This window comes from Mangifera indica, chromosome 9 (genome assembly GCF_011075055.1).
Source record: "Mangifera indica cultivar Alphonso chromosome 9, CATAS_Mindica_2.1, whole genome shotgun sequence".
NCBI lineage: Eukaryota > Viridiplantae > Streptophyta > Magnoliopsida > Sapindales > Anacardiaceae > Mangifera > Mangifera indica.
The window spans coordinates 16,342,066-16,361,614 of NC_058145.1; the positions used below are offsets into that span (position 1 = coordinate 16,342,066).

The window sequence follows — 19,549 nt, forward strand, 5'->3', positions numbered from 1 at the left end:
CTTTTAAATGAATAAAAAGGTTCACATAGATGATAAACATTTAAAGATATTGTAACTTATCTAGTACAAACTTGGAGTTAGGGGAAACAAAAACTTAAAGCCAATTCTATAGCTTCTGCTGCAGTCTTCTATCATGGAGAATCCAAATACAATGTAAACAAACAAACCAGAAACTTCAATAATAAGTAACAAAATATATAAAATAAGCACACTCTCGGATGATGCAAACTAAGTCACTCTCTCGTACTACCATCTCCCATTTCCTCATCACTTAAGTCAAGATCAGCAAGAAGTTCTTCCAGAGGAACAGAAGGAACATCCCCACCATCAGTTACAGATGCCATCTCTGATGGTTGGTAATCTCTATCACGATACAACGATATATTGAATCTCAACTCAGGATTCTCTTCCAAATCTCTCAAGAACTCTTCATACTCATTGTTCATCTTCTCTTGGTCACCTCTACCTCTAGTGTTATCCACTTCCATGTCCAGGGACTTGAGCTTCCAAGGACGAGGCTTCCCACGCTTTCTCTGGCGCTTCTCTTCATAGCTCTTCTTTATCAAAATTGTCTCTGGTAGTACAAGACCTTTATACTTGTCCAGTTCAATATCATTGTTGTTAGCCCCATAGAGGTCATAACCGAGAGCATAATCCCCTGGGTGCAAAAGATGGCCGAGATGTGTTCTTATGAAAAAAATGGTATCATTCTTCCCAAAATCCGACACACGAGCTACTTGAGCATCAGCCAAAACACACTTTGAGCCACCAACATTAACTTCAGAAGAGACAGGCTCTACATCTAAAACAATATATTCCACAAGCTGCCTGCTAGTAAGCAAAGATTTGAATGACGATCTCCAATACTGATCAGCATCCAAGAAACAATGCCTCAGCGTAAATGGATCCAGTAAAGCTATGCTATTTGTCACTTTTGTGCAGATAACAAGAGGACCAAGATTCCCCAGACTAACTGCAACTTTTGGAGGCAGACAGATCAAATCCTCACGACAAACGGGACTTATCTCAACCGAGAATGTATACTTATAATTGTAGTTGTTGCTCTTGGGATCATGGGAAACAAGTTGTTTGTCATGACGGCTCCTTACTGGAGCGACTTTTCCCACAAATTCAACAAATTTAACAGCGTGACTCCTATTTCCAAAGAAAAAATCAATTCCCTCATCCATTTGCTTGATTTTAATAGCCCGTGCAGCAGCATCATGCTTCAGAATAAGCTGCTCCAAATAGAAGAAAGTTCTCCTGTGAGAGACATGTTGTCGTAGCTGTACAGCTGCAACCCATTGATCGGGGTTGGCCTGAACCCTTGTACAAGATTCACACATTTGATCTTGCTGATGATACTCAACAACATAAGATTGTTCAAGAATAGCTCCATTAAGAACCTCCTTCTGAACAGTCAGCTTAACCTTGATCCTCTTGGAATGAGGTTCAGTCCAAATAAATTCGGCGTGTACTAACCTTGCTCCATTAAGATTCTTGAGCCTCTTCACACAGATAGTCAACAGCTCCTTCGATTCTAATTGGGCTTTTATCCAAGTTTTTGGAGGTTGCAAGTAGCACTCACACTCAGGGCAATGCTTAAGGTCCACCTTCTTCTGTAAGCCTTCTGTTATGTCAACTTCAGAACGCAAACATGTGACACACATATTGGCAGCATTTGGTACCATCGGAACACCACATTTGCAGCACAAAACACTGCCAATGGTTTGTGGAACCATAAACATCCCTGCATCCTGGGCCATGTCTGATGATCACAAAAAAAGAATAAAGAAAGAAATATTTCAGTCATTCACCCCTGAAGAGCCAAAAACACTAAAATATAATTTACATGTGTCATCCATGATGAAGTATTCCATTCCATATCTCCTATAATATCTCCATAAAAAGATTAACATCTAATGGAGCTCTAAAGTATCAAGCTTTAATTCAAGATAATTTTACATCATCAGCTTGTTATTCAATGCCGCGACTCAAACAAATCCAAACTACACAAAATTCCTCATAGTCCATAACAGTTTTCAAGCCTCAGTTTCAATAACAATTAGGAATTTTTCTACACCAGAACATTCAACCGCCTAAGAATTAGAAACACACGTAACAAAGAATTCAAAGCTGAAACAAGACAACAACAAAAAATGAAATCAAAACCAGATTATAAAACTTTTAAAAAATGAAATTACAACCAGATTATGAACTTACAAAAATATGAAATTATAAGCAGATTTTGATAAAAAAATCATAACCAGATTATAAATTTGACAAAAAAATCAAATTTTTATAATTAAAATTTACAAACAGGAGCAAAATATATGAAACTTGAGACATACCAAGAAGGATCCAAACGGTTCTAAATCAGAAATTGCCAAAAGCTCAGAGGAGATGATAAAAAAAAAAAAATACCTGGTTTAATGTTGAAAGAGATATTTAGAATAACAGGAACAGGGGAGACACAATTCGGCTCTCACACTAGTATAAACCCTAAGTCAGTTTCGGGTTGGGATATTTGGGTTGAGTTACGGGTTGAGGCCGCTTAAAATTAAATGACGAGATTCATATTATAAAGATCCATTCTCAAAGTAAGGCGGTTAAGGTTAGGGATATTTTAACCGAGCAGATTTCCCTGGGAAAAAATTTGACCACCTTGTAGTTTTTGTCTCTAACGTTTACGTCCTAACATTTTAATGACTATGATTATTTCACAGGTTTATAAAGTTACAATTCAGTCCCTATCATTTTGAAAACCCTAACCACTGCCCTACATTGTCATAACCTCTAGAATTCATCGCAATTGACCTAATGTCTATTAGAACTCGCTGAAATCGATTGAATGTCTATAAAAACTCACAAAACTCGGTAAAATAACAATCGAAACTCATTTAAACTTACAAAATAATCGTCAAAACTTATATAAAATTTCTTTTATCATTGACTAACAATTAGCCTCTTCTTTAATATCTAATTAGTATGCTTGTAAATCAATAAATTTAACAATAAACATTTATTATAAATATAAAATAATATTTAATTAAATACTTAAATAATTAATTTAGGTTATTTAAATGATTCTAAAGCAAGACAATCAATCAATCTAGATATTTCTGCGAAATAATTCAGATGGTGGGCAAAACCTACTTTTGTAAAAGCACTTCGAATCCCAAACAGAACTCTAAAATGTCACAGCAGGGGTACGTCAGTACGTGAAATTGACAAAAACGTCAAAAGCGGGTTGCAGGAAAACAGAAGAATCGTGGCAGAGGTGTCGTCGTCGTGGGCATGATCGTTACCAAGATTCTCTCTTTCTGCATACAAATTGTAAAATCTTTCTTAAGTTTGGATTTAGCTTTTGTTTATTTTTTTGTAAATGAAAAAATGACAATTGGGTTTCTATAACCAGCACCACACTCAATCTCTTGCTTCCTCTTCTCAAAACATTCATCCAAAGGAACATAAAGATCGTTACTTTCCTTCTCTTTCAGAAAATCCCATTTCTATTCTCGTAAGCCTTCTCTTTCTCTCCCTCTCCATATGTATATATATATGTATCTTCTTCCCTTCTGTCATTTATAAGTTTGTTCACATGTCATTCAATCAGCCATACGTTTTCAACTGTTTGAACATTAACTAATGCATTCATTCAGTATTTCTCTAGGTAATTTATTTAATATCTGCATTTTCATTTTAATTCACTTCTGTTTCTGAATCTGGGTATTTTTTTTTCTGTCACTTTTTGGTCGTTTTCTTTGGGCTTTCAATTCTCTCTTTCCGGGTCCCGTCAGCGTCACTGGACGTTAGAGATTTTTGTTACCTCAAGAGTTTTAATACATTTTTAATTTGGAAATTGTGGTTGGTTTTATCCGTTGAATCTGGGTTTTTGTTATTTTCTGTATCTATCACTATAATATATTTTCTGATATGAAAGCGGAAGTAATATATTTTTCCATTTCAGGTTAAAGTTGCTTCTGCTTTTAACCTTTATAAGTCTTTGTTTTTACATTGTTCGCCCTCATTTATGCAAAGTTGCTTTTTTGATGGTTATATTGTTCTTGACGAAGCTTGAGTAGTGATCCATTTGACTGGTAATTATGTCTTCTTTTGACTCTGGGTTTAATCTCTGTTCACTATAATAAATGCGTTTCATTCCAGCTATGTTTTTCAATTATTCAAAGAACATTTGCTTAAAGGTGGTCCTTTAATTTTCATATATTTGTTAGGCTGCCGAGAAACAAGAGGGAAATCTTTCAGTTCCATGCATGTTAAATAACTTTCCAGGCATAATAATCAACATCTTTTGTTTAATAATTGCACAAAACAATTGAATTGAAGGCTGAGTACCAACTATTGTAGAAATTTTAGTTCCATAATTTCGATACTTTTCAATGTATTATCTCTTAACAAACTGCTTTAATTTTTACTGTAGATTCATCGTTTTTTTTAATTGTAATTAAGGTAGTCTTACTCGTTTGTTTTTAGTCGGTTTAGTAGATCCTTTTCTTCAGTTTTTGGCTATTGTTTTTTTACGTTGGATTTTGGTAAAGTATACCAGGGTTGGCTTTTGTTTACTTCCATTGTGCCTCTTTGACTTTTATTAGCTTTTTTCTTTGTCTAATCTCAAGAATGGGGGATCATCTTGCATTGCTGGTGGATCGGTTGCTAACTGAATCAACCATTGAAACTGCTATAGAGAGCAACAACCAGTTGTTGCAGCAAGCTGCAGCCTTGGCAAATAAAAATAGTATGGCCGAACTTTCTTCTCACAGAGTGGATAAAGATATTGGTTTGTCCCCAAGTAAACTGGTAGAGTGTAGGATTTGCCATGATGAGGATCAAGACTCAAACATGGAAATTCCTTGTTCTTGCTGTGGCAGCTTAAAGGTCTGTTATTGTCTTTGTGGAATTGGTTCTTTCTGGAAATTTTCACTGCAGTTGAAGCTGTTAAAACTTGAAATTTATGCTGCTTGTGTAGGATTGTCTAGATATAAAGCTGTTTATTGATAATTTTGATTATTTCATTATATGCACAGATGATTAAAATTTAAAACTTAAAAAACCATGCAGTTTCATTTAAGTCAAAAGTAACATGAATAATAAAAGAACTCGTCCAAATTTTAACTGGAAAACTTTGTCTTCAGTTGAAATCTGACCTTCTTTATGAACTAATCGTATCGTATAATTGACCTTAAAATTTGAGTAAATAAAATATTATAAACTTGAAATCAGGGGGTGTCAAATGCAGTCTAGAAGTAATTCTTTGTCCTTGACTAATTATCTCTAAAAATTTATATTTTACAATGGTGTTTTTTATTCAAATCATAGAAACTTGTATCTTGCTTCCAATCCTTTTGAACTTGCCCCTATACAAGATACTAATATTAGCTATAAGTGATAAATATATACTAGAAAATTTGATAATAGGTTCCTGTAAAAGGATGTGCTATTTATCAGTGTTATAATACCAAAGCTAGGAGGACTCTATCATGAACTATTTTATTCACTTCTTACATAGTGATTCATAAGGCAATGACCACTTTGTAACTAATAGAAAGGAGATGCTATCCCATGCTTTCTGTTATATAAAGAAACAATCCATCCAATCATGACAAATGCTTTGTCAATTTCTTAAGCTCACAGGGAAACTGAATGCGAGTTCCAGTGTTTCAAAATACCTTCTTTTTGAACTTGGTTTCCTTTGTAGGAACATGTGGTTCTTTACCCTGTTCACTCCCCTTTTTGCTCTTTCTCACATTTTAAGCTAAAATTCAATCCTTGTTGATAATAGGGAAACAAATTCAGAATAATTTGGGCATCAATTTTTGTACAGCTTGTGCTGTGGCAAACTTCTAGCAGGAGTATGTGAGGTTTTTTCTTATGTGTTATTCCTTGACTGTGATAGGACACCCCTGAATATGGGCATCCATGATTACATGAAGTTACCTTTAGCAGTTGTGAACTCAGATCCTTTACTGCATTTTAGCTCAACTGTCTGAGGGAAGGACATATTGATAACAATATTTTCTTTATCTCCTTTTTTTTTTTTTGGCCTTCATGGTTCTACCAGATATTACTAGTATCCTATAATTTCTTGACTTTTGCAGTATGCCCACCGTAAGTGTGTTCAGAGATGGTGCAATGAGAAGGGTGATACTATCTGTGAGATTTGCCATGAGGTCCACCATTCTTACTTTAAGCCTATTTTTGTTCTGTAAATGAATAATTGTTAATGGTTCATGTTCACATCAGGTATGGACAAAATATAGCCTTTTTTTTTTTTGAGTGTGCAGCAATATAAACCTGGCTATACGGCACCTCCTCCACCCTTCCACTATATTGATAACTTCAGGTATAATTTTAACCTTTAAATGAAGGTTTGTCAATGTAGATTTTCATTTTTAATTAACAAAATTTATTTTCCTTTTTAAAGTCATATAACCATTTGGGGATTATAATATAGGGAAAATTGGGAGATTTCAAGAAGGGACCTGCACAACCCTCATTTTTTATCCATGGTTACTGCTGATCATGAATTTCTGGATTCCAGCTTTGATGAGTATTACTCAATCAGTCCTAGAAGCCTTTTGTGCTGCCGTATTGTTGCTATAATTGTACATGTCTCTCTCTCTTTCTCTCTCTCTATGTATATGGTGTGCATGGTCAATGGTTGAGTCTCTGAGAAATAATGAAATTATAATTAATGTAATTGGTCATTGAAAGTTGAAACTAAAGCTCAAATTACCAAATAATATTTGGAGAACAAAATGTTGTCTGGTTGCCTCAGGTTTTTGTGCATAATTCATTTATCTTGTGAATATTAGTCACACTGACCTCTGAGTTCTATGTCATATTATCTTTGTTTTATTTTAAGTCAGACCATGCTGAGAGTTCTAAAACTTAATGTAATTGGTTAGCTGATCATGGGAATTTGATATTAGAGTTCCAGCAAAAGTAAATCTTACTGTATTACTTGACTTCTAGTTATAATTTATATGATAAGTTTGCCCCTTGATCGAATTGCACATCTATGTAAGGACTAAGCATCTTGTCTATGTCTCACAATTGTTGTTCTTTTCTGCCATTTTCTATCAAAAATAATTTGTTGATGTGTTTTTACAGTTCATGGTTCTTCTGGTGTTACGGCATACTCTCCCAATCATAAATAGTGGGACTGGAGAATATTCCTTGACATTGTTATCGGTGAGGATTGCTGGCTTTTGTTTTGAAAAAGAAAATTATTATATTTATTGGGGGAATTGATGGGAAGTGAAAAGATTTTAGTGCTGGTTTTGTGGCTGGTCCAGAGAAATAACTTTGTGCCTTATGTTGCAGTTAATGCTGTTGAGAACCATTGGGATCCTGTTGCCTATCTATATCATGGTTAAGGCATTCCATGCCATCCAACGTCGTCGAAACCAACAGGTTAGCTATGGATTTCATGGTCAGATAGAATATACATACGCTGGTTGGATGTAGCATCAAGTATTAGCTTTTACTTTTGCTAATCTGACCTATTTAGAGTTCTGGATATTATAGCACATCTCATTTCTTATGCTTGTGCTGTCTTAACCTCATACTATGTAGTGGCCTTTCTGAATTATAATTGAAAATAGAGGATTTTCTAAATTTAAATTGACTTAAATAGCATTTTGATATTTTGCATCACTAAACAGTGTTTTTTTACTTGATTTTCTATTATTATTTCAATGAGATCAGAAATGGTAACTCAACAAAATGGACTCCCTATCTTATTTCAGTCAGGCAAAAATATAGTTGGCATTTCTACTTCCTCCGGAAGGCTGTTGATACATACTATATTTCGAAGTTAACTCAAATATCATACTCCCCAAGTTATGCACTGCATGAAGATGGTCTTAGATGATTATTGTCATTGATACTACTGAAAGCACTGGAATTAATTCTTTCTTAATATTCATTTTCTGTGCACTAGGATACCCGTTCATCGCTTGCTGCAACAGATGAAGAAAATGAGTTGCCACGACTGCAACATGCTCGGTCACGTCTTATTCATGTTCAATGATTCTGGCAACCCAAGTCACAATTAGCAGAACCAAGTAGCACTGTATAGTGTACAGAGAGTTATGGCCGAAGAGCCTCATACAGCTGCAAATGGTGTGGCTTTGGTAGGTTATAATTTAAAGAGCAATTATCCCTCTGGATCTTTGGATGGAAAATAGTAGAGAGATCAATGCTTTGTGATGTATTTATGAATTCTGATGAGTATATGTATAGTTGCAAGGGTATTTAAAAAGGTAGGTAACTCTAGCAAAGCATTAAAAAAAAAAAAATGCAAAGAATCTGAGCTGATTTGGATGTTGCAACTGGAAATAATAGGGTGTGCATTAATTTACCAACTGGTTAGATCTAAAATAAATTGTGTCAAGTCAGTATGTTCACAATATTTTTCACAGATTGTATGCCAACAGTGATAGACAAGATAAAAGTGAGAGCTGCAAACTGCAGAGATTATAAAAGCCATTTTCTCACTATGACAACATTCTCTCACATAATTAATCATTCTAAAATCAATAATTTGACAATAACACATGTAGACAAATATTTTATAATTTTGCTATATGATACACATTTCCTAACCGTAACTGGACTGTTAAGTTGCCCTTATTTGCTTTTATAAACAATCACATGATTATATGTTCGAAGTCCCAACACTATCAAAAGACATATCCTGCTTTTCTTAATTTCTTACAGTTCCCATCTTTTGATATGATCCATTCCAGATCTTAGCTGTCATGATCTATACTAGTAAAATTAAGGACATCCATAGCAAATACTAAAAAGATTAAAAGAAAAGAAAACAGAGAATAAGCACCAGGGTTATTAGCACAACAGACTAGACCTGATAACAGGGCACCGAGAGATTTGTTTTACAAAATGACAAGAGGAAACTAGGAACAGCCGAAACAGCGAAAGTAAAGGAAAATATTTCTCTCTCTCTCTCTCTCTCTCTCTCTCTCTTTTTTTCAATTTTATGGGAGCAAACAAAATAGTTGTCGCTGCTATAGCACATCATAACACCATAATAAGTAACACTACATAAAATTATTTAATTCATAGGTCTTTAAGGAAAATTAAATGACAAATTGTCTTATTAGACCAGTAAGGCAGTAACATAGAAAACTTCCAGAGAAAAGCTTACATAACATAAGTGGCAGAGATATTATTATTCCTCCTCAGACTCAGACTCAGCACTTTGCAGCCACTCAATAAAGGGCTTGGCATTCTTCCAGATCTGAGAGTCCTGATTGCCACCGTTAAGCCCCTCTTGATACCAATGCACTATGTCCTCTTCCTCCAATACATCAGCATCATAGAGAGCCTTCAAAACCAATGCCACTTCCTTCAACAATGAGCATGACTTGCCACAGAATGCTTCAATTGCTCGAAGCAGATGCAACTGTGATCGCTCCTCCTGAGTAGCAGTAGCTGCAGCAAGGAAGTTCTTCTTCTTGACCACCTCCTTTGCGAATCCTTTCTCAAAACCATCAAAAAGTGCCTCAAACAGAGCAGTCATTTTTTCCTGAGCAGATCCAGAGAGAGATTCCATAACGGATTGCAATTGCTTCCCAGTAAGACCTTTCTGTATTTTTGCTTTTAGCTCATTAACAAGATTTTCATGGGAGCATAAATTCCCATTCTCGGCCTTGGTTTGCCCAGCATGCAGTGTAGAATTTTTTGGACTACCAACAACATTTTGGGTTGTCTTAGCCTTCTTTTCTGACTCATCTGTAGACAGCATGACCATATCAGCTGTCACAGAACTCAGTTGCTCTTGGATTCGTTGACGAGCAGCCTCAAATGATGTATCAGTTTGCCACTGAACATCATCATCATCAAACTCTTCCTTCTCATCAGCCTGACTATGTGCTGGTGATATGCGATCCTCATCAGAATTATTTCCTTTCTTCTTTGAAGATATTGCTTTTGTTGCACCATCCTTTGAAGAAGATCCTTTCTTCTTCACCTCCTTCTTCAGTTTCTTCAGTTCCTCATCAGCAGCCTCACCTTCCTTTAGCCGCTCCTTCTCAGCTCTCCGTAATGCCTTCTTGACTTTTGATGCTTTCTTTGTTTCCGGTGGGTTCTTCGCTATGAAAGTGGTGAGCTTGTCCCGCATATCCACATCTGACAAAAAGCCACAAGCAGCACATTTCAATTGGATCATCTGATTTTTTGTGATTACTACCTCAGTCTCTGGGTTTCCACAACCATAACACTGGACATATTTCTTAATGAAATTCTCAAGGAGTCCAGCAAGCTTAGCAGTGTCATGGGACCCATTAACAAGAGAAGTACCAGTCTTTTCATCAAATTTAGATTGAGCACCAAGCTCACAACCGAAGTATTTCGTGGTGTAGGAGGGTGGCCGAGCCAAAGCCTTCGCAATATCAACCATGTTGACTATATTTGTCTTGATGCCATTTCCGCGTCCCTCAATTTTGGTAATCATTTTAGGCATCTTATATCTGTAGAAGGCATCATCTCTATTATCAGCTCCTATGTTCAGCAAAGCCATCTTGATCCCAAGGTAAAAAAATAAAGATGTTAAGAGGAGTAAATGCTGGCAGTCCAAATGTATGCAACAGCACTATTGTCTTCTAAAGCTTCTTGGATAAGAGAAGACCGATCTTCAACTGTCAGGAAAGGTTGCAACCAGCTGCAACCATAAGGCTTTTCAGGGTACTCCTGAAATGGCACGAGATGCATACAGCCAATTGTATCAGACAAGGGTCTGATCTTTTTTCTGGAACAAGGGCAAAATTCTCCAACCGATCCCAAACAAGATATGGTCTGTATGGACATAAAAGAAACTTCGACAATGATGTGCTTCACCTAAAAGATTTGTAAATATCAGAAACACCCGTAAGTTTCCTGAACATGCAAGACACCAAGAGAAGTCAGCACCATACATAAACACTTAAATTGTCACAAATTTATCAACAGGAAAGGTGAATGAAATCAAAATATTAAAAAAATACAATGTGGAAAAAATCTTTCAACAAATTAAAACACTTCAATTTTCATCAAAGCGACCACCAAAAAAATTCGCAGGATGAAGAAAATAGCACAGAAATTGCCGATATTCTTAAATAAGTAGGTTTCTCGCTTATTTTCCAAACTGATGGAGCAGAATTCAAGGGAATATTTCATTGAAGAAACCTATCTCAAATGAAGCATTCAATAATCGCCAATGAACCTTAATCCCATCTATCAAAAAATTGTTACGAAAGCACTTTGTATCGTTGAGAAGCACACCAAGATCACATATTTTATCTTCGAAGATTCAATTTCACATAAAATTAAAACGAGCCTCGCCGAAGTTAAAGATTAAAAAAAATTTAAAAAAAAGGATTACAACTAAAATAAGAATCAGAATTCGAATTACATTCTATTCAACAAAACATAATGTTAATAAGATTAGAAAAAACATACACCCACTGCTTTGGGAGTCTTGGCCACGGAAGAAATGAAATGGCTAGGGTTAAAGTAGTATTTATGGGGTAGAGTAGAGATATTCTGTTTCAACGGTTCTCCTACCGACAAACAATAAGACGCCACGTGACTTTCCATGGGCCTAAGTTTTACCAAAATCAACATTTCAAAAGCCCGACCCATTTCGAGGCCAAGCCCACTCTACGGTCGGTGTCAGTTTCAACAAACCACAGTTAGGGTAATTTTCAAGTTGAGCAATACTATGTGTACCCACTTTGGGTACACAAATATATACACACTCATATGTGTCATCATATGATTGGTTATTGTTTTATTCTTAATTCAAAATCATCCAATCACATGATAACACATATAAATGTGTATACATTTGTGTACTCAAAGTGGGTATACATAGTTTTATTGTTTCAAGTTTCCATCTAAGGGAGAAATTTCCATCATACATTAGGTCACAGGATGATGATAAGTTTGAGTCGGTTGTACAAAAATTTGGTACCCCAATAATATGTATGCACTCAGTTTTAAGTATCTAATTAATTACTTAAATAATATATATCATATAATTGAATAATTTTGAATTAAAGATAAAAAAATAATTAATCACATGATGATATCGTAAAAGAAAAGAATTAGAATATTTAATGATGAATAAGATTCTCATACGAGATTTAATGGCACTGATATAACTAAATTTATTCATGAGGTGCTATGGGAGTAAAGTGACACTCCATGCAACGTAAATGAGCCGGTAGTGGCACTATAAGTGCAAGGTGGTCCATATGGGATATTGGGGGGGAGCGAGAGATGACTCTAATTGCGTGTCAAACCCAACTGCATCCCATTTATGGTTTGTTAAGCACACATCAGCCCCCAGGTTTACAGATACAAGTGATCCATCAATAATTGAAGAGATGAAGAGTGTAGTGTCATTATTTTAGATATCAAGTAGAGAGAAAGTAAACTATGTCAACTACTTTCTCAAGATAAATGTTTAAGTATGGTGGAAGATGCACACATAACACACGTGTTTGTTTTATGTATAAATAATTCGATAACAAGGCTGCAAAATTTTCTCATCTGTTTACCCTAGTTTTTGACCGTAATCCAGCATTCAACGCCATTAGAATAATATTCGTCGTCATCATCCTGTCCTCTTCCCATTTCAACGTTGCTCACAGCCGACGTCCTCCATTCATTCGTCCTTCTTTTATACGATTCCATTCATTCACATTCTTTACACAACACTTGTACATTGTTTCCATTTTTGCTTTCTTTGCAGGCTTCACTGGCTAAAACTTCGTTATTGATTCGTAAATGGCTTCTTCTCTGCCATGTTTCAATGCTATAACCAAACCAGTATCTCTCAAGCGCCATTCTCATCAATCCCTGCAAGTCAAAGCTCAGAGCTTTAGGGATGAAGGTACGTATAATATATTTATGTCTCCTGTTCATTCACATGGATTTGATATATGAAGATTAATTGACAGGAAGAAGGGTTAGCATTGTTGATGCGAATTTGAGTGTTCTGAGACAAAGGATAGAGGAAGTTGTGATAAAGGAGAGATTGGAGAGGTGTTGCAGATGTGAATATGGATGGAATTATGCATCTGGGTACGATTACAAACTCAGAAAATACAAGGTTTTGACAGAGACTTTTGAGCTTGTGGGATTGATTGGTGGCACTATTGGCCTCAGTTGTTTATGTGGCACAGCTTTCCTCTGTCTTATTTCCATCTTAGTTCATCTTAATCAATGATTAAGTCAAGAGAAATTATAGTTTCAATAATACTGTATACTTAATTTTGAGTACTCAAATTGGGATATTAAAATAATGTTTTAAGTGATTTTGAATTAAATAATGTTATCTAATTTGAATATCAAATTAGATATTTAAATGATGTTCATCATTTTATTAATGTATCATCATGTAATTGAGTTTTAAATACCTATCATTTGAATACTCAAAAGTACTCAAAACGCAATCACATGATGATAGATACTCAATTGAATACCGTACATATTAGTGTTCTTCTCTTATCTCTGTCTACATTTATACATTGTATAATAAATGTTTATGGGATTATGCTTTATAGGACAGAATTTAATAACACTTAATCAAGTAAGCATTTGGAAGATATAAAATAAGCTTTCTTATAATTTTATATGATAATTTATTTCAAATTAGATCATAGCATATATCATTTTCCATGGGACAGACATGAGACATATACCTTTTAATATTATAATTATTGTTGACCCCAAAATACAATATATTAAACTAGTGATTTCTACTTACACTCATGTCCATTATTGATTTTCTAAGATGAATAGACCCCGAAACTATAGCTATTATTTTATTACCAAATTATTTCTGTAAAAAAAATCTCTAAAATTTTGTCTTCATCTCCAAATTGTGTAATAATTATGAAGTTAATGACATCAACTTTGTCTCAAGTGTTGGGATTACTTGACCAAAATTTAGCTGTTAACTTACATGAAATGGGCAAATATTAAATTTGGGATAACAATATGATTGGGTTCTAAATTGTCCTTGATAAGTCTATCTAGTAATTGAAATATTCATGATGCGAATTAGTAATTTTTTCTATTTTCCTGTTTATAATGCATGTGAAGTAGCATGTTACATGATGAAAGTAACAAAGAAAGAAATGGCACCACACTCCCAAATCAACCCATAACAAAACAAAACCTAAAATGCAACCCACCATTACAGAACAGCTAACTGATTTTCATTTCCGAAGGAATGCCACAGTGGCGACACGCGATCCCTCTACTCCAGCAAACATGAACGTTGGGTATGTGCGAACATGATTCAGATATTGAAATGGAGGATCTCTGTTTGCTTCTTGTTCTTTTGAGTTATCATGTTCCTGGGGCACATCAATCCTTCTTCGGTTTAAATTTAGCACTTCTTGCATCAACTCATCTTTCGTATTGTTACAAGATGTAATCACCTGCCACCATCACCACCACCATAGCCAATACAACTGAGGAAATGTAGTATACAAAACCAAGATAATAGAATTCATAAATTAGCTTGGGTACTCACCAATATTCCACCTGGAGTGACCAACTTAGAAACTGAATCCCAGTACATGATCCTAAGAGAAGATAACATTATTACAATTTTAGCTTTTCGGTGAATCATGGCTGTAAGAACAAGATTGAAAGTTTTGGGATAGCAGCAATGGTTAGCTAATTAGCAATCCGTTATTTGACTATGCAAAAGTGGAAGATGATGATATTTTTACCTTTTGAGAGGGCCATCAGGATGCAATCCAATGGCATCTAAAGTCCCTTTATCCATGACAAGCCGAAATTGTCTCTCAAGCTTTGTTTCAAGAACATCATCAACCTGAAAACCAAAGCAACAAGAGTTGAAATTTTAAAAACGTATACATTGCACATATGATAATTAGATTATGGCCTCTAATTTCTGAAAATGGATAATCTTTGAACCCATTCACACAGTTCGTGAAGACCACCCATCAGATTTAAGACCACTGAACCATGAAAAACATCAGACATTATGGTTTTGGTCTATATAACCCGTAAGGTCAGCTTCCTATTGCTCTCTACACATAACCCACATCCACTTGGAAGCTATCTTCTAGTCAGTGACACTAGGTGAGCATTATTATATCTACCGAGAAATGACAATATTTACTATCAAATAAAAATATATGAATAGACATCTCAGGCAATTTTTGTTCACCAACAAGATGCTCTGTTCTTTTTTTTTTTTTAAATTATAAATATAATAAGAAATTAAGAATGAAGAAATTACCATCTCCAATAAAAATTAATACAGCAAGATAAAAAGAATCAGAGTTCTACAAGAAACCTAAGTATTCACAAAAAACATACTTGAGCATGTGTGCATGAGTCTATATGTGTATCTTATAATATTTGCACAAGACTATAAAGCAGTACCTCCTAAACCAGAGCAGCCATACACTTTACAGAGCAGGCAAACGCTTCTAGATAAATAAATCATCATGATATATATCAATATGTACAATAACTTCGTGCACAACTAGAGATGAAGTAGGCCATAACCAAGTCCAAGAAATATTCTTAAATTGATCATACCAAGAAATTAATATTAGGAAATCCATCACGATCAGCAATGCTTTGAGCAAGGTTGATTGCATCTTCACTATAATCAACTCCAGTTAAATCAGTGAATCTGATTATAAGAACACAAGCTGTGATTAAATTAGTACAATATTGTTTCCAGCAAATGCAACAATATGACTGAATTTCAGTATTTTAATTAACATTTTTTAATAGCAGACTTTCTGTCCAACCATGCTATTTATATTCTATATTGAGGCCCATTCTGACAAAAAAAGTAATTGGCCAAAACAGCCATAAGACTATTAGTTGACAATAAATTAAGGCAGGAAAATTTTCCACTAAACCATTTAGTCTAAAAAGTATCCTACTTGTACTATGTGAAACATCGTAATGGCTCTATCCCACTTTATAGTTGGAATTGAAGTTTCCATGGTAGCCATTCTATGTCATCTTCACAATTCATGAAACTTTAAAAAATGCCCATGAGCTAAACCACCCCTTTACCCATCTTGATGCAAATCAAATATTTGATTCTTAAACCAACCACTACGTTGCTTTATTTTATTTGTCACTAAAACTCTGCCAACATTTTGTAATGAATTCACTGAGTTCTAAGCTGAGGACTATGTCACATCCTAAAATATTGATAGCCAAAATATATCCCAAGCATGTGTTACCAAGGGGAGTTGAAACCCGGGCCTAACTGCTAATATAATAGTATATCTTTGCCTTACATATGCAAGGAAAGACTTAGACTAAATGTATGTTAAATTTTAAAATCCTGCAAGAACAATGAGTTTTACATAGAAGCTGAGATTCTAGAATCTATAAATGTGGAAATAAGTTGCTTAATTATTTCATGATCTCCCAAATGAAAGGAGAAAAGGAAAACCACTAAACACATACAAATGATAACTGAAGAAAACGAAAGTCACATTCTCTGGTGTGGTGTCTTTAGTCTGAAGTCCAAATAAGACTATACTACTAAAGTTTAGGATTCTATAGTTTTATGTTATAATAGCATCAAGAATAATAGTTGGCTTTCTATGTCACAGTATACCCACATCTGGAAAAATTTGCATAATACCACATTAAATCCTTGATGATAACCTGTTATCTCAAATCTTAAAACTCCTGCAATGACTCTTCAAAACCATACAGCATGTGTATTATGCTCCCATATAAAGAAAGAATGAACATGATGTAGATCTATTTGCAAGTAAAATACTAAATTATATTTTAAAATTTTTAGATTAATATGGCACATAATACCAGAACTATAGGCAAAATCTCAGAGTGTACCCCTGCTTAGCAAGTTCTTGAAGGAGCAGACCATTGCCAGTCCCAACATCAAGTATACTCCAGCTAGACAAGTACTTGTCAGTCTCTTCGATAGGCTCACGCTTAAAATCATCACCAGGATTTGGCATGTGACCTTGAGATATTTGAATGCACAAACTTTTCGTCCAAGAAGCAACAACATCCATGACATCAGCTCCAAACCTAATGAAAAAGGAGAAAAAAACAATTCACTGTGTATTTTTTGTGAAATAGTGCACACACTTAGAACTTCTATATACTGTTACAGGTGTTGATAAAATACTATGCGGCCATCATCCACTGTGTATAAAATATTTTTTGTGAAGCGAGGCTAATTTTTTTTTCTAAAAGACAAAAGGCGGATTATACTCCAATTGACAAAACAAATACAACACTGAAAATATTTAATAAAAGTTCACTTCTACAGTAACAACTTGATAGTTTAATGATTTTAGGATTTAACTTAAACTAGTTTAGCACATTATCTATATTTTAGCAATTCCTCCAATATAGCACTGAAGTTGCTAAAAAACCTTAGTAAGTAGTGACATGTCCAAATTATGCATTATATAAAGATTTACGAAGCTGACTGACTTGGCAAAATACACATAATTCTTTGAACCCAGAAAATGTATTTACTGTATGAATCTATACGTTAAAACCTGAAATATTTCCATAAGGTAACAGTTTGAAACTTTGGTTCAATGCTTCCAGAAAAAATAACTACTAAGATTATGTTTACAAGAACTTATATAGTAGCTTCTGCATAAGCACCAATCAAGTGCTTCTTTAAATTGAATTTAAAATCTTTTTATTTTTTAATCTCAAGAAACACTTATGTCTATTTCGATTAAATACTATTAAAAAGAAAAAGAAAAGTACTTTACACAAGTTGATGACATTTTCAGTGATGCCAAAGGCACTAATAATCATGTTGATTGAGAATTAAATCATCGAGATTTGGGAAAATGAAGTATAACTTGTCAAAGGCATTGTATTAATATTAGTTCAGACAAGTCACTAAATTGTACAGATAGGGAAAATCAACAAATTTTAAGCCACAGTAATTACCCGGTAACCAGCATCTTAGATACATTTAGATATGTAATATAAGCTCTATTTCTAAAGGATCAACTCCTATAACCACTACTTGGAGACGCCCAAACAAACGTATCCTGTATCCAATAAAATGAGTAAACTCTTGACTGCTCCATTGAAGAGCAGAAACAATATTGCATTCTTCCACAACAACTTCCAATGACACACACGACTGTGACAAATGACAATCAAATATTGAATTATTTCGGACAAGTTCTTATTTGTAATAATTTATATCTTCGGAAGCAGGTTCAAATTATTAAATATTCGATGTGCCAACTGCGTCAGTACAGTATACTTACACAACTTCAGAAAAAGTTCAACAATACAAAATTAAATAACCACTAACCAAACTTCACCAGAATGGCCATGTTCACGAAAATTTGCTAACTCATCTGCATATGCAGCATCCCAGTAACTCTGAAGACCTAGCATTGATGTAATTCCATCTGAATCTGGCTCCTCCTTATCAGAACTGAATACACACAAATCAAAATTTAGTAAACAAATCAAAGTTTCCAGTTGAAACACTTGAAATTTAGCTCGTTCTCCAATTATAGAACTTAAACAACTTGACCGCTCGGAAAAAGAATCAGCAGACTCAAGCATTCATCTTAAAAATACATTATATACCATTAATTTAAGCGTATCGACTCAAAAAAATAAATAAATAAATAACAATTTTAAATTCCCATCAGCTAAACCCTACTTCATTTCCCTTCCCTCTGGTTTCCTAGAACCACTCAATTCTAAAAGAAAAAATAAAAATAAGCAAGGAAATGCATTACTTGTAATCAGAGGAAACACGGAAATTGGCAGAGGAGAGTGCCTCGGCGGCGTCGGCGTGGCGCTGATCATCGTCAAGAGTGCTTCCATATTCACTCTTTATAGACCAGGAGTCCGCGGCAACTGAGCGGTCATCATCGGAGACCAGATCGGTGGTGGTTCGAGTGTGCTGCTGGAGCTGAAAGAGCTCAGATTCCTCCAGGGGCAATCGGGTTCCAGCCATTAGGATAAATAATTGAGATTGTAGAGAAGCGTTAAAAAGTTGGAAGATTGGGCCGGGGTTTTGCGAGGCGGGTCGAAAAAGTGATGACAGCGTTTGTTGGGTATTATTAACAATTATCGAGAAGGAATTTCCAAAATACAAGACGACTCGTTCGGCCAATAAAAGTAGTCAACGAGCACAAATAATACCAACATTTAGAATAATCTTATTCTCATCATTTTAATTAAATTGATAGGGACATAAATAAATAATTATCTTGATCGATGGAAAGTAATAAAATAATTAAAAAATTATAATAAAATTATAATAAAAATAAGATTAATTTAATAGTATTTTAATATACAATAAAAAGTTATAAATAAATTACCTTATATTATTTATAAGTCTTTCAATCGGGTTTAATTTGTGCAAATCTAAGGTTAGAAAAATATTTCGGGGTCTGGTTGAGCCTTAGTTTTTCATTCAAGCACAATACATTAAATATTTTTGGCATTCAAACTTGTTTCAGGGTTATTATAGGTA

The 19,549-nt window shown here is 34.6% G+C and overlaps 5 protein-coding genes across 11 annotated transcripts; 2 read left to right on the forward strand and 3 right to left on the reverse strand.

Moving 5' to 3' along the window:
- Nucleotides 1-77: 77 nt before the first annotated feature.
- LOC123225791 (60S ribosomal export protein NMD3) lies at nucleotides 78-2,581 on the reverse strand. 2 transcript variants are annotated; one of them, XM_044650052.1, is made up of 2 exons: nucleotides 2,425-2,581; nucleotides 78-1,768 (listed from the first exon to the last, which is right to left on the reverse strand). In XM_044650052.1, the coding sequence occupies exon 2, from the start codon at nucleotides 1,764-1,766 to the stop codon at nucleotides 234-236; it is 1,533 nt and encodes a 510-aa protein (XP_044505987.1). In that variant the 5' UTR covers nucleotides 1,767-1,768; nucleotides 2,425-2,581; the 3' UTR covers nucleotides 78-233. The 2 variants fall into 2 exon arrangements, with proteins under 2 accessions (XP_044505987.1, XP_044505988.1); XM_044650053.1 differs by having other exon boundaries at nucleotides 2,352-2,563.
- A 528-nt stretch (nucleotides 2,582-3,109) lies between these two features.
- Nucleotides 3,110-8,387, forward strand: LOC123225519. Of its 5 annotated transcripts, none has more exons than XM_044649502.1 (9): nucleotides 3,110-3,336; nucleotides 3,419-3,520; nucleotides 4,638-4,896; nucleotides 6,117-6,188; nucleotides 6,303-6,361; nucleotides 6,473-6,629; nucleotides 7,132-7,212; nucleotides 7,345-7,434; nucleotides 7,964-8,387. In XM_044649502.1, exons 3-9 carry the CDS (start codon nucleotides 4,639-4,641, stop codon nucleotides 8,051-8,053), a joined length of 807 nt encoding a protein of 268 aa, XP_044505437.1. In that variant the 5' UTR covers nucleotides 3,110-3,336; nucleotides 3,419-3,520; nucleotide 4,638; the 3' UTR covers nucleotides 8,054-8,387. The 5 variants fall into 5 exon arrangements, with proteins under 5 accessions (XP_044505437.1, XP_044505438.1, XP_044505441.1 ...); XM_044649506.1 differs by having other exon boundaries at nucleotides 3,112-3,336; nucleotides 6,473-6,623; XM_044649503.1 differs by lacking the exon at nucleotides 3,419-3,520.
- Nucleotides 8,388-9,074: 687 nt separating this feature from the next.
- LOC123225518 (eukaryotic translation initiation factor 5-like) lies at nucleotides 9,075-11,575 on the reverse strand. 2 transcript variants are annotated; one of them, XM_044649500.1, is made up of 2 exons: nucleotides 11,482-11,575; nucleotides 9,075-10,920 (listed from the first exon to the last, which is right to left on the reverse strand). In XM_044649500.1, exon 2 carries the CDS (start codon nucleotides 10,562-10,564, stop codon nucleotides 9,215-9,217), a length of 1,350 nt encoding a protein of 449 aa, XP_044505435.1. In that variant the 5' UTR covers nucleotides 10,565-10,920; nucleotides 11,482-11,575; the 3' UTR covers nucleotides 9,075-9,214. The 2 variants fall into 2 exon arrangements, with proteins under 2 accessions (XP_044505435.1, XP_044505436.1); XM_044649501.1 differs by having other exon boundaries at nucleotides 9,075-10,881; nucleotides 11,482-11,560.
- An 890-nt stretch (nucleotides 11,576-12,465) lies between these two features.
- On the forward strand, nucleotides 12,466-13,299 carry LOC123226546. Its single transcript, XM_044651075.1, has 2 exons — nucleotides 12,466-12,919; nucleotides 12,987-13,299. The coding sequence occupies exons 1-2, from the start codon at nucleotides 12,814-12,816 to the stop codon at nucleotides 13,253-13,255; spliced, it is 375 nt and encodes a 124-aa protein (XP_044507010.1). The 5' UTR covers nucleotides 12,466-12,813; the 3' UTR covers nucleotides 13,256-13,299.
- A 783-nt stretch (nucleotides 13,300-14,082) lies between these two features.
- On the reverse strand, nucleotides 14,083-19,193 carry LOC123224694 (EEF1A lysine methyltransferase 2-like). Its single transcript, XM_044648386.1, has 7 exons — nucleotides 18,807-19,193; nucleotides 18,368-18,493; nucleotides 16,903-17,103; nucleotides 15,613-15,709; nucleotides 14,772-14,875; nucleotides 14,570-14,621; nucleotides 14,083-14,474 (listed from the first exon to the last, which is right to left on the reverse strand). Exons 1-7 carry the CDS (start codon nucleotides 19,025-19,027, stop codon nucleotides 14,250-14,252), a joined length of 1,026 nt encoding a protein of 341 aa, XP_044504321.1. The 5' UTR covers nucleotides 19,028-19,193; the 3' UTR covers nucleotides 14,083-14,249.
- Nucleotides 19,194-19,549: the final 356 nt, after the last annotated feature.